The sequence below is a fragment of the Gymnoscopelus microlampas genome (genome assembly GCF_963454915.1).
Source record: "Gymnoscopelus microlampas genome assembly, chromosome: 5".
NCBI classification, from domain to species: domain Eukaryota; kingdom Metazoa; phylum Chordata; class Actinopteri; order Myctophiformes; family Myctophidae; genus Gymnoscopelus; species Gymnoscopelus microlampas.
This window is the reverse complement of record NC_139942.1, coordinates 9,765,647-9,783,306: the sequence shown is the minus strand read 5'-3', so window position 1 is coordinate 9,783,306 and position 17,660 is coordinate 9,765,647. Positions and strand designations below refer to the sequence as shown.

At 44.5% G+C, this 17,660-nt stretch overlaps 2 protein-coding genes across 2 annotated transcripts in view; both read right to left on the bottom strand.

The window, feature by feature from the left end:
• Positions 1 to 6,534, bottom strand: part of LOC311045914 (GTPase IMAP family member 7-like) — a gene marked incomplete at its 3' end in the record, with an annotated part of 16,060 nt that extends 9,526 nt beyond the window's left edge. Inside the window, exon 1 of the mRNA XM_084057986.1 lies at positions 6,487 to 6,534. Coding sequence (XP_083914112.1) covers positions 6,487 to 6,529 — 43 coding nt within the window. The 5' untranslated portion in view covers positions 6,530 to 6,534. The remainder of the gene's footprint in view (positions 1 to 6,486) is intronic.
• A 1,598-nt stretch (positions 6,535 to 8,132) lies between these two features.
• LOC311045913 (butyrophilin-like protein 1) overlaps positions 8,133 to 17,660 on the bottom strand; it is a gene marked incomplete at its 3' end in the record, with an annotated part of 54,445 nt that continues 44,917 nt past the window's right edge. The window contains exons 6-10 of the mRNA XM_084057985.1: positions 11,499 to 11,694; positions 11,134 to 11,164; positions 10,262 to 10,288; positions 8,753 to 8,833; positions 8,133 to 8,141 (exon numbers count right to left, since the gene is read on the bottom strand). Coding sequence (XP_083914111.1) covers positions 8,133 to 8,141; positions 8,753 to 8,833; positions 10,262 to 10,288; positions 11,134 to 11,164; positions 11,499 to 11,694 — 344 coding nt within the window. The remainder of the gene's footprint in view (positions 8,142 to 8,752; positions 8,834 to 10,261; positions 10,289 to 11,133; positions 11,165 to 11,498; positions 11,695 to 17,660) is intronic.

The window sequence follows — 17,660 nt, the reverse complement described above, 5'->3', positions numbered from 1 at the left end:
CTGCCGCATTTTGAACGAGTTGTAGTCTGTCGGTTGTTTTCTTTGGTAGTCCAGAGAAAAGAGCATTGCAGTAATCCAAGCGAGAAAAAACAAAAGCGTGGATCAATGTCTTTGCATCATCCAGCGACAGATATGCTCTAATTCATGCAATATTCCTCAGATGGAAGAAGGCAATCTTGATAACTTGACCTATATGTGTATTAAAATTCAGTTCAGAGTCTATTATAACTCCCAGGTTCTTGACTGTAGAGTTACTTCCTACAGTGATGTTACCAAGCCTACTTCTTATTGATTCTTTCTGTTCCCTAGAGCCAATTATGAGAACTTCTGTCTTAATTAAGTGGCCCCAGTGTGCACACGGTCACCCCACTTACCATCAACGGCACTGCTGTGGAAAAAGTATTATTACAGCATATTGCTGATGACCTCAAATGGTCCACTAACACCTCAGCTCTCACCAAGAAAGACCAGAAACGCTTGTACTTTCTGCAGAGACTGAAACAAGTGAATTCACCCTCCTCTATTATGGCATCCTATAGAGGAACCATTGAGAGCATTCTGACGTACTGCATCACTGTCTGGTATGGGAACTGTACGGATGCAAGTCCCTACAGAGGATAGTGAGAGCAGCAGAGAAGATCACAGGTGTCCCTCTCCCCCCCATATCTGACTTATACACAGATCGATGTGTCAGGAAGGCCAGTAATGACTGACTCCTCCCACCCTTCCCATCATCTCTTTGAACTCCTGCCATCTGGTAGGCGGTTCAAGAGCTTAAGGGGAAGCACCAGCAGGTCATCCAACAGCTTCATCCCCCAAACCATCAGAACCCTGAACGCTCGCCACTATTGCCCCCAAAACTAACATCTTGAGGGATGAATAGCACTTTATCTATATCGCACTTTGAATGCATCAGCACTTATGTCACCGTCCGCTCCTCAGCCCTTGGACATTGTCTGTGTTTATTACTTTTGGACTTTTACTTTGTATTCCTGTTCTGTTTTGGTATTTTAGTTCTGTGTAGTCTGTTACCCTGGTGTTTTATTGTGTAGTATTGTTCCTTGTGTTTCCTGTCTGCTTAGTTATCCGTACCTGTCTTGTCTAACCAGTCCTGTGATTCCCAGTGTTTCCACCTGTGTCCCCTTAGTCCCCTAGCCTATCCCAATGTTGATTGTCTGTTGTGTTCACCTGTGTCTAGTTAGTCCTTGTCTATATGTATGCCTCTGTGTGTTTGGTCCCCTGTCAGTTCGTCGTCGTTTTTGATGTGGTTAGTCCCTTGAGTATTTCCAAGTTATTCTAGTAAGTTATTTGTTCCAAGTGTTCCTTGTGTCGGTTTTTGTTAAATAAACCTCCTTGAATATTCACTGCTCGGCCTCTCTCTGTCGTTCTGCACCTGAGTCCTACACCTCCAGAACCACACCGTGACAGTACGAACTGACCATTATGGACTCAGCAGAACGACAGCTTTTTCGGCAGAAGGTACAGGAGTTTGACTCCGCTGTGAATAGCCTCATCTCTTCACCTCCCAGCCAGCATGCTGAGCTGCTGGGGAGGATTTCAATCCAGCAGCAATGGTTCGGTGAGAGGCCATGGGTGAGCCACTTCATTCCTCACCTCGATGTGGTCCGGAAGAGGCTGAATGGCTTTCAGCTGCCCAGTTCTGGTCCCACTGCTTCCCAGCCTGCCAGTGACCAGCCCATGCCCCAGTCGGTTAGACTCGGGCTTGTGGGCCTCCAGCCTGCGTCTGCATCTGCCTGCCCTGACCAGCTGAAGCCCCCGATGGTGAGCCTGATGGCCTATTTCTGTAGCAGGATCAAAATCCCGGTCTATGCTCCTGAGCCAGCCCTAGATCCATACCTGGGCACCCGTTTGGCTCGGGGAGGACCGCGTTGTGTCACCAGACGGGGAAACCTTTCCGTGGGTCACCAGGTCACCATACCCATCCGTTCCAGGCCTACAACCAACTCCAGTCCCCCACCTGTGCCTGCTCCACGGTTCCCAGCGAAGCCCAGCACACCGCAGCCCTGCTCGCCGCCGCAGCCCAGCTCGCCGCAGCCCAGCTCGCCGCAGCCCAGCACGCCGCAGCCCAGCACACCGCAGCCCTGCTCGCCGCTGCCCTGCTCGCCGCTGCCCTGCTCGCCGCCGCAGCCCAGCTCGCCGCCGCAGCCCAGCTCGCCTCTGCCCTGCTCGCCGCCTCTGCCCTGCTCGCCGCCTCTGCCCAGCTCGCCGCCGCAGCCCAGCACGCCGCAGCCCAGCACGCCGCAGCCCTGCTCGCCGCTGCCCTGCTCTCCGCCGCTGCCCTGCTCGCCGCCACTGAGCTCGCTGCTGCCCGGCACCCTGCTGCCCGGCCCTCCGCCGCCCGGCACCATGCTGCCCGGCACCCTGCTGCCCGGCCCTCCGCCGCCCGGCACCCTGCTGCCCGGCCCTCTGCTGCCCGGCACCCTGCTGCCCGGCCCTCTGCTGCCCGGCCCTCCGCCGCCCGGCACCCTGCTGCCCGGCCCTCCGCCGCCCGGCTCTCCGCCGCCCGGCCCTCTGCTGCCCGGCACCCTGCTGCCCGGCCCTCTGCTGCCCGGCACCCTGCTGCCCGGCACCCTGCTGCCCGGCCCCCTGCTGCCCGGCACCCTGCTGCCTGGCACCCCGCTGACCGGCATCCAGGTCCCCTCGCTGTCTTGCGACCCCTGGTCACCAGATGACCGGCCTTCTCCTGTGGTTCTACCCCTTGTGTGGCCCAGCCAGTGTTGTTCTCCAGATGGGTTCCACCTGCACGGCTGTTCTCCAGACCCTCCTCGCAAGCAGCCGTGCCGACTTCGACGTTTGCCTGGGTGGCTCCGCCCATCTGGTCGTCCTCCAGACCCTCCTCGCAAGCGGCCGTGCCCACTTCGACGTTTGCCTGGGTGGCTCCGCCCATCTGGTCGTCCTCCAGACCCTCCTCCCAAGCAGTGGTGCCGACTTCGCCGATCTGCTGTGTGGCTGGTCTTGTCTGGTCGTCCTGCTGTTGGTCCTCCCGGGTGTTTCCAACTGCCTGGCCGTCCTCCAGACCTGCCCCACCCTTCGGTTCTACCGGGTGCCACCTGCACCGTCCCAGTCCAGCCACCAGGCTATCCGCCTGTGGTCCTTGTCCCCAGACCCCTTTTCTCTGGTCCCTTGCCCCAGTCTCCCTCCTCCAGACTCCCTCCACCCACCCCGCTCAGCGTTCCATGTCTGAGTGGTGGGACGTCTGGAATCCGTCCCTTGAGGGGGAGGTACTGTCACGGTCCACTCCTCAGCCCTTGGACATTGTCTGTGTTTATTACTTTTGGACTTTTACTTTGTATTCCTGTTCTGTTTTGGTATTTTAGTTCTGTGTAGTCTGTTACCCTGGTGTTTTATTGTGTAGTATTGTTCCTTGTGTTTCCTGTCTGCTTAGTTATCCGTACCTGTCTTGTCTAACCAGTCCTGTGATTCCCAGTGTTTCCACCTGTGTCCCCTTAGTCCCCTCGCCTATCCCAATGTTGATTGTCTGTTGTGTTCACCTGTGTCTAGTTAGTCCTTGTCTATATGTATGCCTCTGTGTGTTTGGTCCCCTGTCAGTTCGTCGTCGTTTTTGATGTGGTTAGTCCCTCGAGTATTTCCAAGTTATTCTAGTAAGTTCTTTGTTCCAAGTGTTCCTTGTGTCGGTTTTTGTTAAATAAACCTCCTTGAATATTCACTGCTCGGCCTCTCTCTGTCGTTCTGCACCTGAGTCCTCCTACACCTCCAGAACCACACCGTGACAACTTATATAATGTTTTTTAACGGCCTTGCCTCTTTTTAATGTGTCTATTGTTTTTAAATGTGAAGCACCATGAGTTATGGAACGGTATTTTGCTCCCCTGTATGCCTAGTGTGTATTATGGAAGTGACAATAAAACTGATTCTGATTCATTGCTTTTAAATGTTCAAAACATATTCATAGCCTATGGCTCTGTTGCACTTCACTCTGTAATGTGCTCTAAATCAGCACTGAAAGTTTCTGAAACACTTGCAATTGTAGTCTCCAATAGGTCATAAAGACCTATTTTCTATATAAAAACGACTTGTCAACGAGTTGCATTAAACCCCCGACTCTGAGTCAACTAGATAAATACTGAATCGGGGACAGCCCCCTACTTATTACTAACCTTCAATGTTTTCAGATTCATATTTTAGTGTACTGTTTAAGTTTAAAACGAGTAATGCACCGTCTTCCCGTCATCTTGAGTAATATAAAGATCGTAGCAGCCCAACAGTGTCTCCCTAATTAAAATAAGGTGTGAGTGGAGGAACGTTGAGCTATGGGAGTCAAACAGGTGAATGGAATCAAGATGAGGTCTATCTATCTATCTATGTCTATCTATGTCATCACGTTTTAATTCAAGGGAGGGAGCCATGAAGTGTGACAGAAGATTATATATCCTATAAGGCAAACTTTTTCAGTTTTTCTTTTCAGTTAATAGGTATAATAATGTAAACATACTGTACAGTAAAGTGTGAAGCAAGCAGCATAGAAGTCACACAGTTCCTTGTCTGCCAAGCCAGAGGCTAATGTGGTATGTGAAATCATGTCAATTAAATCAAAGCATTTAGATTTTAAGAGTGGGCACCTGAGAAGGCTGTATGCTTTAGAAGGGTTACATGTTGCCTTTCCGACATGTCGCCTTTCCGACGTTAACGAACCCTATACCTAACCCTAACCCTAACCTTAACCGCACGCGGAAGCCACTAGTCGGAGTGGCGAGATGTCGGTATGGAAGGCGGTTACCCTTTAGAAGATGGTCTGAAATAAGGTTAATATACATCATTTGAACATGCTTGAACATTTGACATTTAAGGCCTAATTTCAACTATTACTATAACACTTGTGGATGTCATTATGTTATAAACAATAAGTTGAAGGGTAAATTTACCAGGTTCAAATCATGTATCCTATAATACATTGCAAAACCCAAAACCCCCCAAAAAAACCTGTCACTGTGTGGGACTAAACACAAAAACAACATATCAATGTCACTAACCACACAAGCCACAACGTGCACAATATCTTCGCGCAACCTGTAGGCCACTTCACACTGCTCAGCACACATCTGCCCCCTCGAAGCATAATTAATTGCGGCCAACACAAACTCACAACATTACGGTCGGCCATGTTGTTCCTTAGCGTCATCGCCGAACACCGCCCAGCGACACCCAAACCGCGAGGCGGACCAAATTTCGTGTACACCATTTGTGTTACCTTTTATTTCCTCCGAGGTGGAAACTGGAAAGACTGGTGATGCGAGGTTAGTTCCCTTTAGCTCTCAGCACGCTGTGTGTGTGCGTGTGTGTGTGTGTGTGTGTGTGTGTGTGTGTGTGTGTGGACTACTGCACGCTTTTGTGGGTCTTTGCGAAATCCCGAAGTGGAGTTTATTGGTCATTGGAACGGTGATGCACGTCACCCCTTTGTCAAGTGGGTATTTTCAAACCCTGGAATGGATTTAGGGGAGCATCAGAGTGTTTGTGTTGGAGCGCCTCAGTGCGGCTGCAGAGTTCATGTGCAACCTCTTGCATGCGATGTTTCGCGGTGGTCCAAAAGGGTCCGCGATGTTTGGCGGGGGTCCCGACACTCCCAGGGGACCCGGGGGTCCCCCATATTGAATATCAGTGTTGCCACATTTGCGCCAGAAACAAGCAAACACCTTCATGAAAAAAAAAAAAACAGCCGAAGGGGTCCGCCATGTTCCAGGGGGGTCCCAACACTCCCAGGGTGTCCGCGGACCCCCACGTAAAAAAGAAATATAAACATTTTTTTCAAATTTTTTTTTTTTTTAACTTTTGGAAAGTTCTATCCCACCATTTTGGTACCCCAAAATAAGCGCGCCATCACAGCCCTAGAGACCCGTGCGCGGCTGGGGTCGAGGGGGGCGTAGCCCCCCGAGACTCTAGTATTTTACATTACATTATTTCATAACATTTTCCAAAGCATTATTATTTTATTAACTTTTTCATATTTTGGAAACAATTGCCAATTTCAAACTGCAAAATATAAGCTACACAATACATGTGTGCTGTATGGTTGAAGCATTGCATTTCCTTGTGATTATGGTATGAATAGGACTTTTATGGTACATTATGTGTAATGCAGGTGTAAAACCTGTTGTGTTGTATTATTATGTTTTATAGTTATAACTGTTCCAAAATACATAGATTTCTATGTATTTGAGGGGTTTGGGGGGCTGGCTCCACTTTTAAAAAAAATAAATAGATTTCATACATTTTATATATATATATATATATATATATATATATATATCATAGAGTTCTATACATTTCAGGGGTTTGGGGGGCTGGCTCCCCCTAAAACATTTCGCCTGTGCGGAAGTGTCCCTTATTTCAATTTCTGAAAAGTGGCAACCCTAAGTAGAATGAATCACCTTAGAATACAGAGAGAGGAACAACCAGTACAACTGAATCACCTCGGAATACAGAGTGATAATAAAACAGAAGACCTACCTGAATACGTTATAGGCTGGTCTGCTGGATTCAATGGAGCCATCTCTGAAACACATTAGAGTAAAATCATGTGTTCATATCATCTCTAGACTGGAGCTTACAGTATGTGTGGTAACACTTCATGAATACAGTATTACATTATAAACTAGAAAAAGTGCTCCTCGGAGTATAGGATATTTTACAGCAGTGCATGTTATATAGAATACAATGTATGTGCCCCACTTCTATCTGCATGTGATTTAAACATGTGCCAGTGCATATGACTTAACCATGTGCCAGGCAGCACCCATGAGATCATCCCATGTATACATACAATTGTATTGTGCAGGTTATTAGATTAGATCTAAACAGTATATGAGCAGACTACGAGTTGTCTTCGACAGACAGTTGCACCCTGAAGTTCCTCCACGTTTTGCCCACGGACAAGATCTCAAGTTTTGACCTGACTGTCTCCTTCTTGAATGTAACAATGATGGAAGCTAAATAAAACTAAGAACTACTCATCAACTTTGATCCTCTGATTCCGAGTTCATCTTTTTCTACAAGCTGTTGAAAATAACCAATATCTTGGCGAGCTAGCAATCGAGACTTTTTGCGACGACGGGACACACACGTTGATGACATCTGGACGAGAGAGCAGACCGCAGACGTGACACATTGCCTGGACGACAGAGCTGCTCCACGGCGTATCCAGACGTGCCGGCAGCAAGAGACGAAGCGGATTGATCACCCTTCATCCCGCGCTGCGAGTACGCTTTCACCCCCAGGGCAAGTCTGCTTAAAAAAAAATTCGTCGCAATTTAAACGCAACTGTGAACTTGGGTAACAGAGGGTTAAATTGGCTGAGTAGGATGACAAAATTTAAGAATACAATGTATTCAATAAAATGTACATGATAACTGAATGAAGTAGGTGCACTATACTTCATGCTGTACTCTGGTACTGCTGTTTGGACAAATTAAAAATAAAAAGAAAGAGAGAAGTCAGTAGGCCTACTGCTGTTTGGACAACTTAAAAATAAAAAGAAAGAGAGAAATACTTCTGAGAATTCAGCGCTTGAAGTGAAGAAGAGCACTCGCATGTCAGCACAAGGGGGCTGTTGTTTGGTTTTTAATTAAATTAGGTCATGACATTTTAGCTGAAAATGCTGTAGTTTCGGTCCCAAATCACTAATTAATAATTAGTAATTACATGCTGAGAATGCTGACAAGTATTTGAGCCTGTATAGAGTTAATAGGGATGCCTGTTATTCTTGGTTCTAATGACTGACGTACTGGTTGATATTAGATTATATCATAGTTTGGAAATGTGGAATATGATCTGATGATTCAACCGACACTAGTGGTATTGAGTGTACACTCCGTTACGTGCGCCGGCCGTGCCTTCTGTGAGTGATGTGTTTGTGTGTTTCAAATTGAATATAAAAGCTTTAGTGATATTGTCAATGATGTGCCCTGATAGCGGGGTCTATTTATAATAATAATAATAATAATAATGATTACAGTGTGTTCTGACCTAAACACGGGCTTCAGCTACACACGTTAGATAGCACATAGAGTATAGATTACTTTGGCGGAGGGATTACTTGGCTCCTCTCCTCCGCAGTCCGTCTGTCCGTTATTGTAACCTCGTATCTCCGTCTGTCCCTACTGCTCCTAGCAGAGGACGGGAGAGCGGGAGCGGAGAGACAATACACGCTTTGTGTACTCGGGAATAGTGGATGTACAGCCTCATGAACTCGTACATCGGCTATTTTTGAGAGATTTTGAAGACACATGATTTTCCCAACACAGAGGACACAAATGACTTTGGGGGAACATTTTGTGCTTTGTGTATGATTCACTGACATTATAAATGCTGGATTGGATATAACAGCTTTGAATTACCTCCTACCATAGGAGCAGCTGTTCAATATATCAGCTGACAATTTATTGAGTGAATATTCACTGACTTTATACCTGCTGGATTGAATATAACCGGCTTTACTTCCTGTTAAAATGTATGAGCGGCTGTTACGTGTGGTCTGAAGCGGATATTAAGCACATAGTGACATCCCCCCCCCCCCCCCCCCCTCTTTCTCTCTCTACCTCTTAATGAAGTTTGTTGTCTTTGTTCCACTAATTATATGTTTCCGGCAGGGACCCCACCCTGCTCCCTCTCTCTTCTTGAGCTACTTTGTGTTGTGAATGACGACATGTGAGGCTGATCTCATTGTAACCTCATTATTTTCCGCTGTGTCTGAGCTCTGATAGGTTCGGAAGCAGACCTGGTTCAGGGACAGCCCACTTGGAGGTCGCACCCCCTTGGCTGACGTCTGGACACAGCTGACTACCTGCTGTCTGCTGCACTTTCGTGTAAGATTATACACGCCCTCACACACATTAACTATCGGGCAGATTGACAGGTTCTCGGCAGTGTCTCACTCATTTTATCGAGCGGGGAGGGGTGTTTAGGCTGCATTCATTTGACCTAGTGTATTGACCAGTGAAACATTGTTTCATTGTCTTCCTGATTGGCTGATTACTTCATTGTTTGTTTATTTGATCACATTGTCCATTGCTTGATTAATTAGTCAGTACATCAATTAATAATTATAGTAATAATAATAATAATAATAATAATAAATACATAAATTATCTACACAAAAAAAAAAAAAAGGGGGGAAGGAGCAGCCTATAGTATGCTTTTGGAAACACTATATTTCTGACATCTTCCAGTAACTTGATAAATGAAGTAACTTAATACATTTCTCATTTTTGCATTTTAGTTACCAAAGTGAAGTAACTTAATAAATCTTTGTAACTTAATAGAGTTCAGTATCTTTGTGTATTTAAAGAAAAATCTTTATCAGCTTACATTTATAATCGAGATCCTCTTTGACGCTGTGTGAGTGTGGCCCTGTTTGAGTGCATGAATAAAAGTTGCAGGACTTTGAAACTGACCGGGAGAGATAGTAAGATTGTTTGTTATTTTTGCTCCAACAACCATGGCCAAGTGAGGTTTCCTGCGTGAAATTCCTCCGGGACACGTATCCTTGCCAAGGGTCAATACCTGAGGTTCAATGGTATACCTTCAGTTTCTGTTACTGTGTTTGAGTTGAGTGCAACAGCCCAGAACAGGAATTGTCGGGTGTTTAAAAAGCCAGTCGTGGGGAGTGAAGATTTAGGCAAGTTTATGTAGTTTAGTTTCTGCTAGGCAGTGTATATAGATCGGCATTTTCGGGTCCTGTGATAGGTCAGCAGTCTAATACTGAGTGTCTAGGGACCACACACACACACATCTTAGCGCGTCATTCATAAGTGGATCTCCGCCAGATTTAATAATGAGTCGAACGACGCCGGTTGAGCAAGTCCAATCAAGATATGAACATATCTCAGATATTGGTAAATTTTCTGAGAAATGGAATAAACGTTGGCCCAAGTTACTCCAGCCATGGCCGATCGAGGGAACGTTCGACCTCGATGTCATTAAAACTTTAAAAATTTTGATTGACACTTATAAAATGAACCAGACTGGTAAGAAACGTACACAGGAAATGATTGCGATTAAAGCCTTTCAGAAAACTGCTGAGGCAAAATTGAAAACCCAGGACAGACCACGTCCTGGCGAAAAGAATCTGACTGAAACAGCCTTCTCACTGTTTCCTCCTCCGTATAATAAGAATACTTCAATTGGCATTTATCCTGTTCTTACTGCAGAGGGTAATTATGAGACAAGAGATGATCATAATAAAGTCCTTGAGAGAAGCAGAGCCAAGACGGTTTGGAAACATTACCAGACAGGCCTGGAACCGGTGGTCCTCCTGAGAGGGATACCAACCGACACGAGGATCATGGGGTCGGAGGCTATGATTCCCAGATCAAAGATATTCTAGCAAAAGCTGAACAGCGTGGAAAACTTACACCAGGTACTAAACCAGGCACTCCATCAGTCGACGCCACCCCGAGAAGCTATAAAGATATTCCAAGCGATTTGGAAAAATTAACTCGAAGCTTACGTAGCGTAAGCAGCATGAAACGCCAGATCATGCGGGATTTACACTCAGTAGAAGACCACGAGAAAAATGGGGAACAGGAAAAATCCCTGTTGAACGAGTTAAGCATGGTTGAGATACAGGAAAAGGAACTTCAAACAGACAAAGACCAGTTAGAAGGGGAATTGGGCCGACGTTATGATTTGCGGTCTAGGCAGAATTCGGAACCTGCTCTTTCCGGGCAATATTCTGTACTTGGTCCGTCTCTTTCTCTTCCAGTGATTATACGTGGGAATGAATTAAACTACAAGCCAGTCTCCCAATCAGAGCTGGATTCGTGGACCTAAAGGTTGCCTTCTATCACAGAGGGTGCTCATGCTTGGCTTTCGAAATTGGACGAACTTTTCACTGGAATTAATCCAGCTATGGCAGACTTCAAACGCCTGCTTATGGCCCAGATCGGGCGATCTTCTTTGGCTCGTGTCTTTGACAGGGCCGGCCTCGGACATTATGTCAATACAGCTGTTTTCGATGCAGAACTCTTTTCGGCATACAGAGGGCGTTTGGGCCAGGTATTGAAGGAGATGTATCAAACTAACATGCATCCGAATAGTATCATAATCAATTCCTTGGGGGACGATGAGAACCCCCGCGCTTACGTGGCCAGAGCATACCAACAATGGCGGGATATCGTTGGGAAGAATCCTGAGGACAATCAGATGGAAGAGGCCATATTAAGGGATAAAATTCAGCAGGGACTACCTAGGCAGGTCAGATCTATATTGGATGAAATTGTTGGTCTACAGTCCATGACTCGCAACGTGTACACTGACAACTTGGCACACCATATCGAGAGTGTTAGGGCGAAGGAAAAATCATTGCGTGAGCAAGATATTGAGGCAGTTCGACGGCTCACTCACTTGCAGCTTATGGATGGAAAGAAGACCAAGGAGAAGTTGCAGGCAGTTGTCCTTTCGGAACAGTGGAGGTTGCGTTAACGGCTGCGCCGGGCCTCCCAACTTTGCTATATTTATCTGACTTGAGTCCAATACTGGACACTGTAACTTCCATTCCAGCCCCGCCCACGGTGAAGGTCCAGATTGTGACTCCCACCTTGGAGGCATCGGACTCCGTTCCCCGAACCCCTGATCCTACCCTTCCACAACCGTTGGAGGTGGCTTTGTTTTCCATTTTTACAACCTTACATGCAGATTCTGTTCTTAGTCCATCTGTGCCTGTCGGCACAGAAGGGGGGACGGAAGGGCTAAATGATATAACAATAGAACCTCTACCTCTAACATTTAGAACAGTAATATCAGAGGAAGTAGAAGAAGCACTTGTAACTCTGACTGAAGCCGAGTTGAGGCAGATCGACTTACCGACTGTGCCTGTAGAAGTGGGGACTAGTAGGCCTGTAACACCTCTACAATTAACTGAAAGGATTACACCCACAACGGTAACGACAACACCCTCACATGCATCAGTTACATCAACAACAAACACTTTAACTACTTCAAAACAACTGTCAACTACTAAGTTCACTGAGTGGAGCAAACTGCAGTACAAGCCTTTGTGTCTACTAATAAGCAGGTCACAGCACGTGGTCAAAAGAATTTGTTTCATGAATGGATGCGATTCTCGGCTCAGCGTGTGACTACAGAAACTTGTATTACGTGTTATAATGCTAATAGAACACCCTGGGTTCAACCTTTACCTTTTGAACCAAATCAATGTGTTGAAGATTTGCAAACAGCAGTAAAGGAGAAATGCTATATTCAATGCATTCTGTCATTCATGCAACAGAACGAAGCAGGTGTGGACCTGTACAAATCCAGTAGATGTAAGGACTTTGAGTTGCTCACTCTAAGTGGCAATGCATTTGTGCCGCCATTTGTAAATGTTCCTAAGGGAATTGTGTTCCCACTTTGTCTTGTATCCGGTCCAACTCAGACTGATTTGCAGTGCTCAGATTACGTGGAAGGACAGGCCTGTAACAATAGGACGGATCTTCCTATGCAATGTACGGAAGTGATCGCACATAACGCTCATATTCATGAACGCAAGTCTGATGATGGAACGGTTATACGTCATGGGTTCCCACTGCCAAGCTTGCAAGGGGGGACTCGTTCAGTAGCTGACATTTTTTGGTATTGTGGGGGTGAGCAAATTCTCGATTATTTAGAGCGTAATTGGATTGGAGTGTGTGCCCCTGTTATGCTCACTGGCCCATTGTCAATTTTGACACTGCATGGGAATTCGACTAGACTTAAAAGATCAACTGATGTAACGGGCAAGAAAGGTGCTGAGGGCGTTAAAGACCTGAAATTCACTCTTGATGGAGAGGTGGAAATGGGCCCGTTTGGTCCGATGAATATTCCATGGGAGCATAGAGCTATGCCAGAGGAGACGCTGCAATTTAATCCGTTCTTTTATCCTGAAACAAACGGTCGTTGGATACATTTTTTGTGGTATAATCAGCAACGATTCATCAATTTTACCATCACTACGTTTGAGTACTTTAGTGAACAACTGCATGCCACTTCCACAATGACGTTACAAAATAGATTCCTCCTAGATATACTTTTTGCGGAGGTACAAGGGGCCTGCGCAAAAATAGGCAGCGACTGCTGCACCGTAATTCCAATCCACACCGGAGAAGGAGGGAACATCACGGGGGCTCTTGAACTGTTGAAAACACTTAGAGACGAACATGTCAGTCACACTAAGGGGGGTGAGGATACCAGTTGGTTGGGATGGCTTTTGTCATCTTCTTGGAGAGCGAGCTTGGCCAGGGTCGGATTTATCCTAGGCCTGGTGTTAGTGTTGTTTTTGTTATTAATATGCTGTGTGATCCCACTGCTTCAGACCATGGTTAAACGTGTGATGGGGGCGGCAGTTGGGCAGCACATCGTTCTGTCTCCGCCCGTGCGCCTTGGCGAGGTAGATAGTGAGGCCACACGCATTCTAGGTTATGATGACGACAAGGTTGACATGGGTGATAGGGATTCTTTTGATGTATATATGGATTAATCACATTTATTACACCACTTGTTTATGTTAGGTGTATATGCCTTGACTACACTAATTACAACTAATTACAATTGTGCCTTGTATTTATACTATTGAGATTTGTATGTGTTTGTGCAGCGCTTTCAAATTAAAACACAATTGAGGTAATCATGTTGGCTATTTATGGCCCGTAATGCTGTGTAACATGTAAAAAGATATGACTGTTTTCCACCTGGTGGAACGTCCTTCCTTGGCCCGTTTTTGCTTAAGTGGCCTTGGAGAAGCTTGTAGATCGGCCATTTCTTGATGGCTGTGGTGTGTTAAGGTGATTGCCGATTGTGTATTTTATTTGACAAGCACGGTACTACAGCCCAGTTGGTATAGTTAACTGTATAATGGCTGTATTTGATGTGTTTAACAACGAAGAGGGGCTACATGCATTGGGTGTGAGCATTCACCCTGTATGCATTTGGCCTCTGTTGTGTGTGTCTAATCTTTCTGCTTGTCTTTCCTTTTTGAGGGGGACCTGACGGCGGTGTGGAGTCCGTTTATATAGGCTTTATATTTGTCTATGTGATTGTTGATTATCATATACTTGTTTTGTTATTATCATTGTCATTGGTCCTGATTATATCGTTGTATCGCTGTATTGTGTTTAGGTACGCTCCCCCTTAGGTTGTGACACTAGGGTGCCACAAAGGGGGGAATATAGGATATTTTACAGCAGTGCATGTTATATAGAATACAATGTATGTGCCCCACTTTTATCTGCATGTGATTTAAACATGTGCCAGTGCATATGACTTAACCATGTGCCAGGCAGCACCCATGAGATCATCCCATGTATACATACAATTGTATTGTGCAGGTTATTAGATTAGATCTAAACAGTATATGAGCAGACTACGAGTTGTCTTCGACAGACAGTTGCACCCTGAAGGTCCTCCACGTTTTGCCCACGGACAAGATCTCAAGTTTTGACCTGACTGTCTCCTTCTTGAATGTAACAATGATGGAAGCTAAGCTATAAAACTAAGAACTATTCATCAACTTTGATCCTCTGATTCCGAGTTCATATTTTTCTACAAGCTGTTGAAAATAACCAATAGGAGCACAGGTCTCCGCCAGGTCAGGTAGGTTATTATGGGCCAGCAATGTTTGGAATTCGCCAATCAGGATGGAATATAAAAAATCGGACGAAACCATCTTGATCACTTGACTATAGAGATAATGTGTACCGATTTGCATGATGTTTGGACAAAATTTGTATTTTAGGTATAATAATGTAAACATACTGTACAGTAAAGTGTGAAGCAAGCAGCATAGAAGTCACACAGTTCCTTGTCTGCCAAGCCAGAGGCTAATGTGGTATGTGAAATCATGTCAATTAAATCAAAGCATTTAGATTTTAAGAGTGGGCACCTGAGAAGGCTGTATGCTTTAGAAGATGGTCTGAAATAAGGTTAATATACATCATTTGAACATGCTTGAACATTTGACATTTAAGGCCTAATTTCAACTATTACTATAACACTTGTGGATGTCATTATGTTATAAACAATAAGTTGAAGGGTAAATTTACCAGGTTCAAATCATGTATATTTTACATTACATTATTTCATAACATTTTCCAAAGCATTATTATTTTATTCAACTTTTTCATATTTTGGAAACATGGAAACAATTGCCAATTTCAAACTGCAAAATATAAGCTATACAATACATGTGTGCTGTATGGTTGAAGCATTGCATTTCCTTGTGATTATGGTATGAATAGGACTTGTATGGTACATTAAGTGTAATGCAGGTGTAAAACCTGTTGTGTTGTATTATTATGTTTTATAGTTATAACTGTTCCAAAATACATAGATTTCTATGTATTTTAGGGGTTTGGGGGGCTGGCTCCACTTTAAAAAAAAAAAAATAGATTTCATACATTTTATATATATATATATATATATATATATATATATATATATATATATATATATATATATATATATATATATATATATATATATATATATATATATATATATATATATCATAGAGTTCTATACATTTCAGGGGTTTGGGGGGCTGGCTCCCCCTAAAACATTTCGCCTGTGCGGAAGTGTCCCTTATTTCAATTTCTGAAAAGTGGCAACCCTAAGTAGAATGCATCACCTTAGAATACAGAGAGAGGAACAACCAGTACAACTGAATCACCTCGGAATACAGAGTGATAATAAAACAGAAGACCTACCTGAATACGTTATAGGCTGGTCTGCTGGATTCAATGGAGCCATCTCTGAAACACATTAGAGTAAAATCATGTGTTCATCTCTAGACTGGAGCTTACAGTATGTGTGGTAACACTTCATGAATACAGTATTATATTATAAACTAGAAAAAGTGCTCCTCGGAGCACAGGTCTCCGCCAGGTCAAGTAGGTTATTATGGGCCAGCAATGTTTGGAATTCGCCAATCAGGATGGAATATAAAACATCGGACGAAACCATCTTGATCACTTGACTATAGAGATAATGTGTACCGATTTGCATGATGTTTGGACAAAATTTGTAGGAGTAATATAAAAAAGAAAAGGTGCTATAATATGGCAATGTTAAAAGGGTGTCATTTGTTCCTCAACGTAGTGCGAATGTGCGTGTAAAGTTTCACCGCAATCGGACGCTGCGTTCATGATTTGCGGCATTTTCTTCAAAACGGGCCCCCCCTGCAAACTTTAGATGTCAATTTTAGCCAATCAGGATGGAATATGAAAAATCAAACAGATCCGTCTTGATCACATGACTATAAAGATCATGTGTACCATTTGCGTGAAATTTGGATAAAATCTGAAGGAGTAATATCCAAAAATGTGTTTTACCTAAGTCGTCCTCCTGGTGGCGCTATAAAAGGCAGAAGTGAAAAATGCAGGGCAAAGGGTTTTCCTTGACCTCTAGGGAGTGCGCATACAGAGTTTTACACAGATCGGTGCAGTTATAGGTAAAACACAAATGGGCCTGTTATAACGCCACCATGAGGCTGATTTCAAAAATGTCTTCCTCGGCCTAATGGGAATGTGCGTGCAAAATGTCATGGAAATTGCATGCTGTGTTCATGATTTGAGGCATTTTGTTCAAAACGGAGCACTCCCACAAACTTTGGAAGCCATTTTTAGCCACTCAAGATAGAATATGAAAAATCTGAAAGACTTGTTTCATTTATTGAATAGAGATACTGTGTACCGATTTGCATGATTTTTGGGCAAAATCTGTAGGAGTACTGTCCAAAAAAATTGTTTTGCACAAAGCGGCCTTCTGGTGGCGCTATAAAAGGCCTATGTGAAAATTGTGGGGCAGACTGCTCTGGCATCCAGGGAGTGTGTGTGCACAGTTTGGCTGTGATCAATCCAACGGTGCCGGAGCTGTACACAAAATGACAGAATGACACACGGACACACACACCCACACACCCACAAACACACACACACACACACACACACACACACACACACACACACACACACACACACACACACACGGACGGACGGACGGACGGACGGACGGACAGACAGGGGGCAAAACATACTCTCTCGCCATGCCTTTCGGCCTGGCGGAGACAATAAATAAATATTATGTATACTTTATTAGTGTGGTTGCCCAACAGGGCAACCAGACTATAGTACTCTATAGCTTTCTTCCACTTCAAGATAAACAATATTTCGAACCGCATCTCCTCCCACAGTTTTTATCCCCTAATGTTGTGCCATATATCAATGACCGTCTAAATCGGGAATCGTGCGCTTGTATTTTGCTAAGAGATTGGTTAAATAGTTTAATTGATATTGATTTATTAGTGCATTAAATTCACCCATCCACTTTAATGGAAAAGTGAAAAAACTCAAATTCAAGTATTTCTTTCTCAGAAACCGTAAGAGCTAGAGTTACCAGATTTGGAGGGAAAATTCATAATATTGTCCGAAATTAATGAAAAAAATATCACACCATTCGGCCTCATGGTGGCGCTATAACAGCCCCCTTTACCTTTTGGCCTGTAACTCTTGAACCGTAGGTCCGAAAATCAAAATTTCTTTTCACCTGGATTCCTTGGGTCACTACGCATCTCCCCATATAGGCCACGCCCATTTGCGTCAGGATAGATTTTTTGATATTGATTTATTTGTGCATTAAATTTCCCCATCCACTTT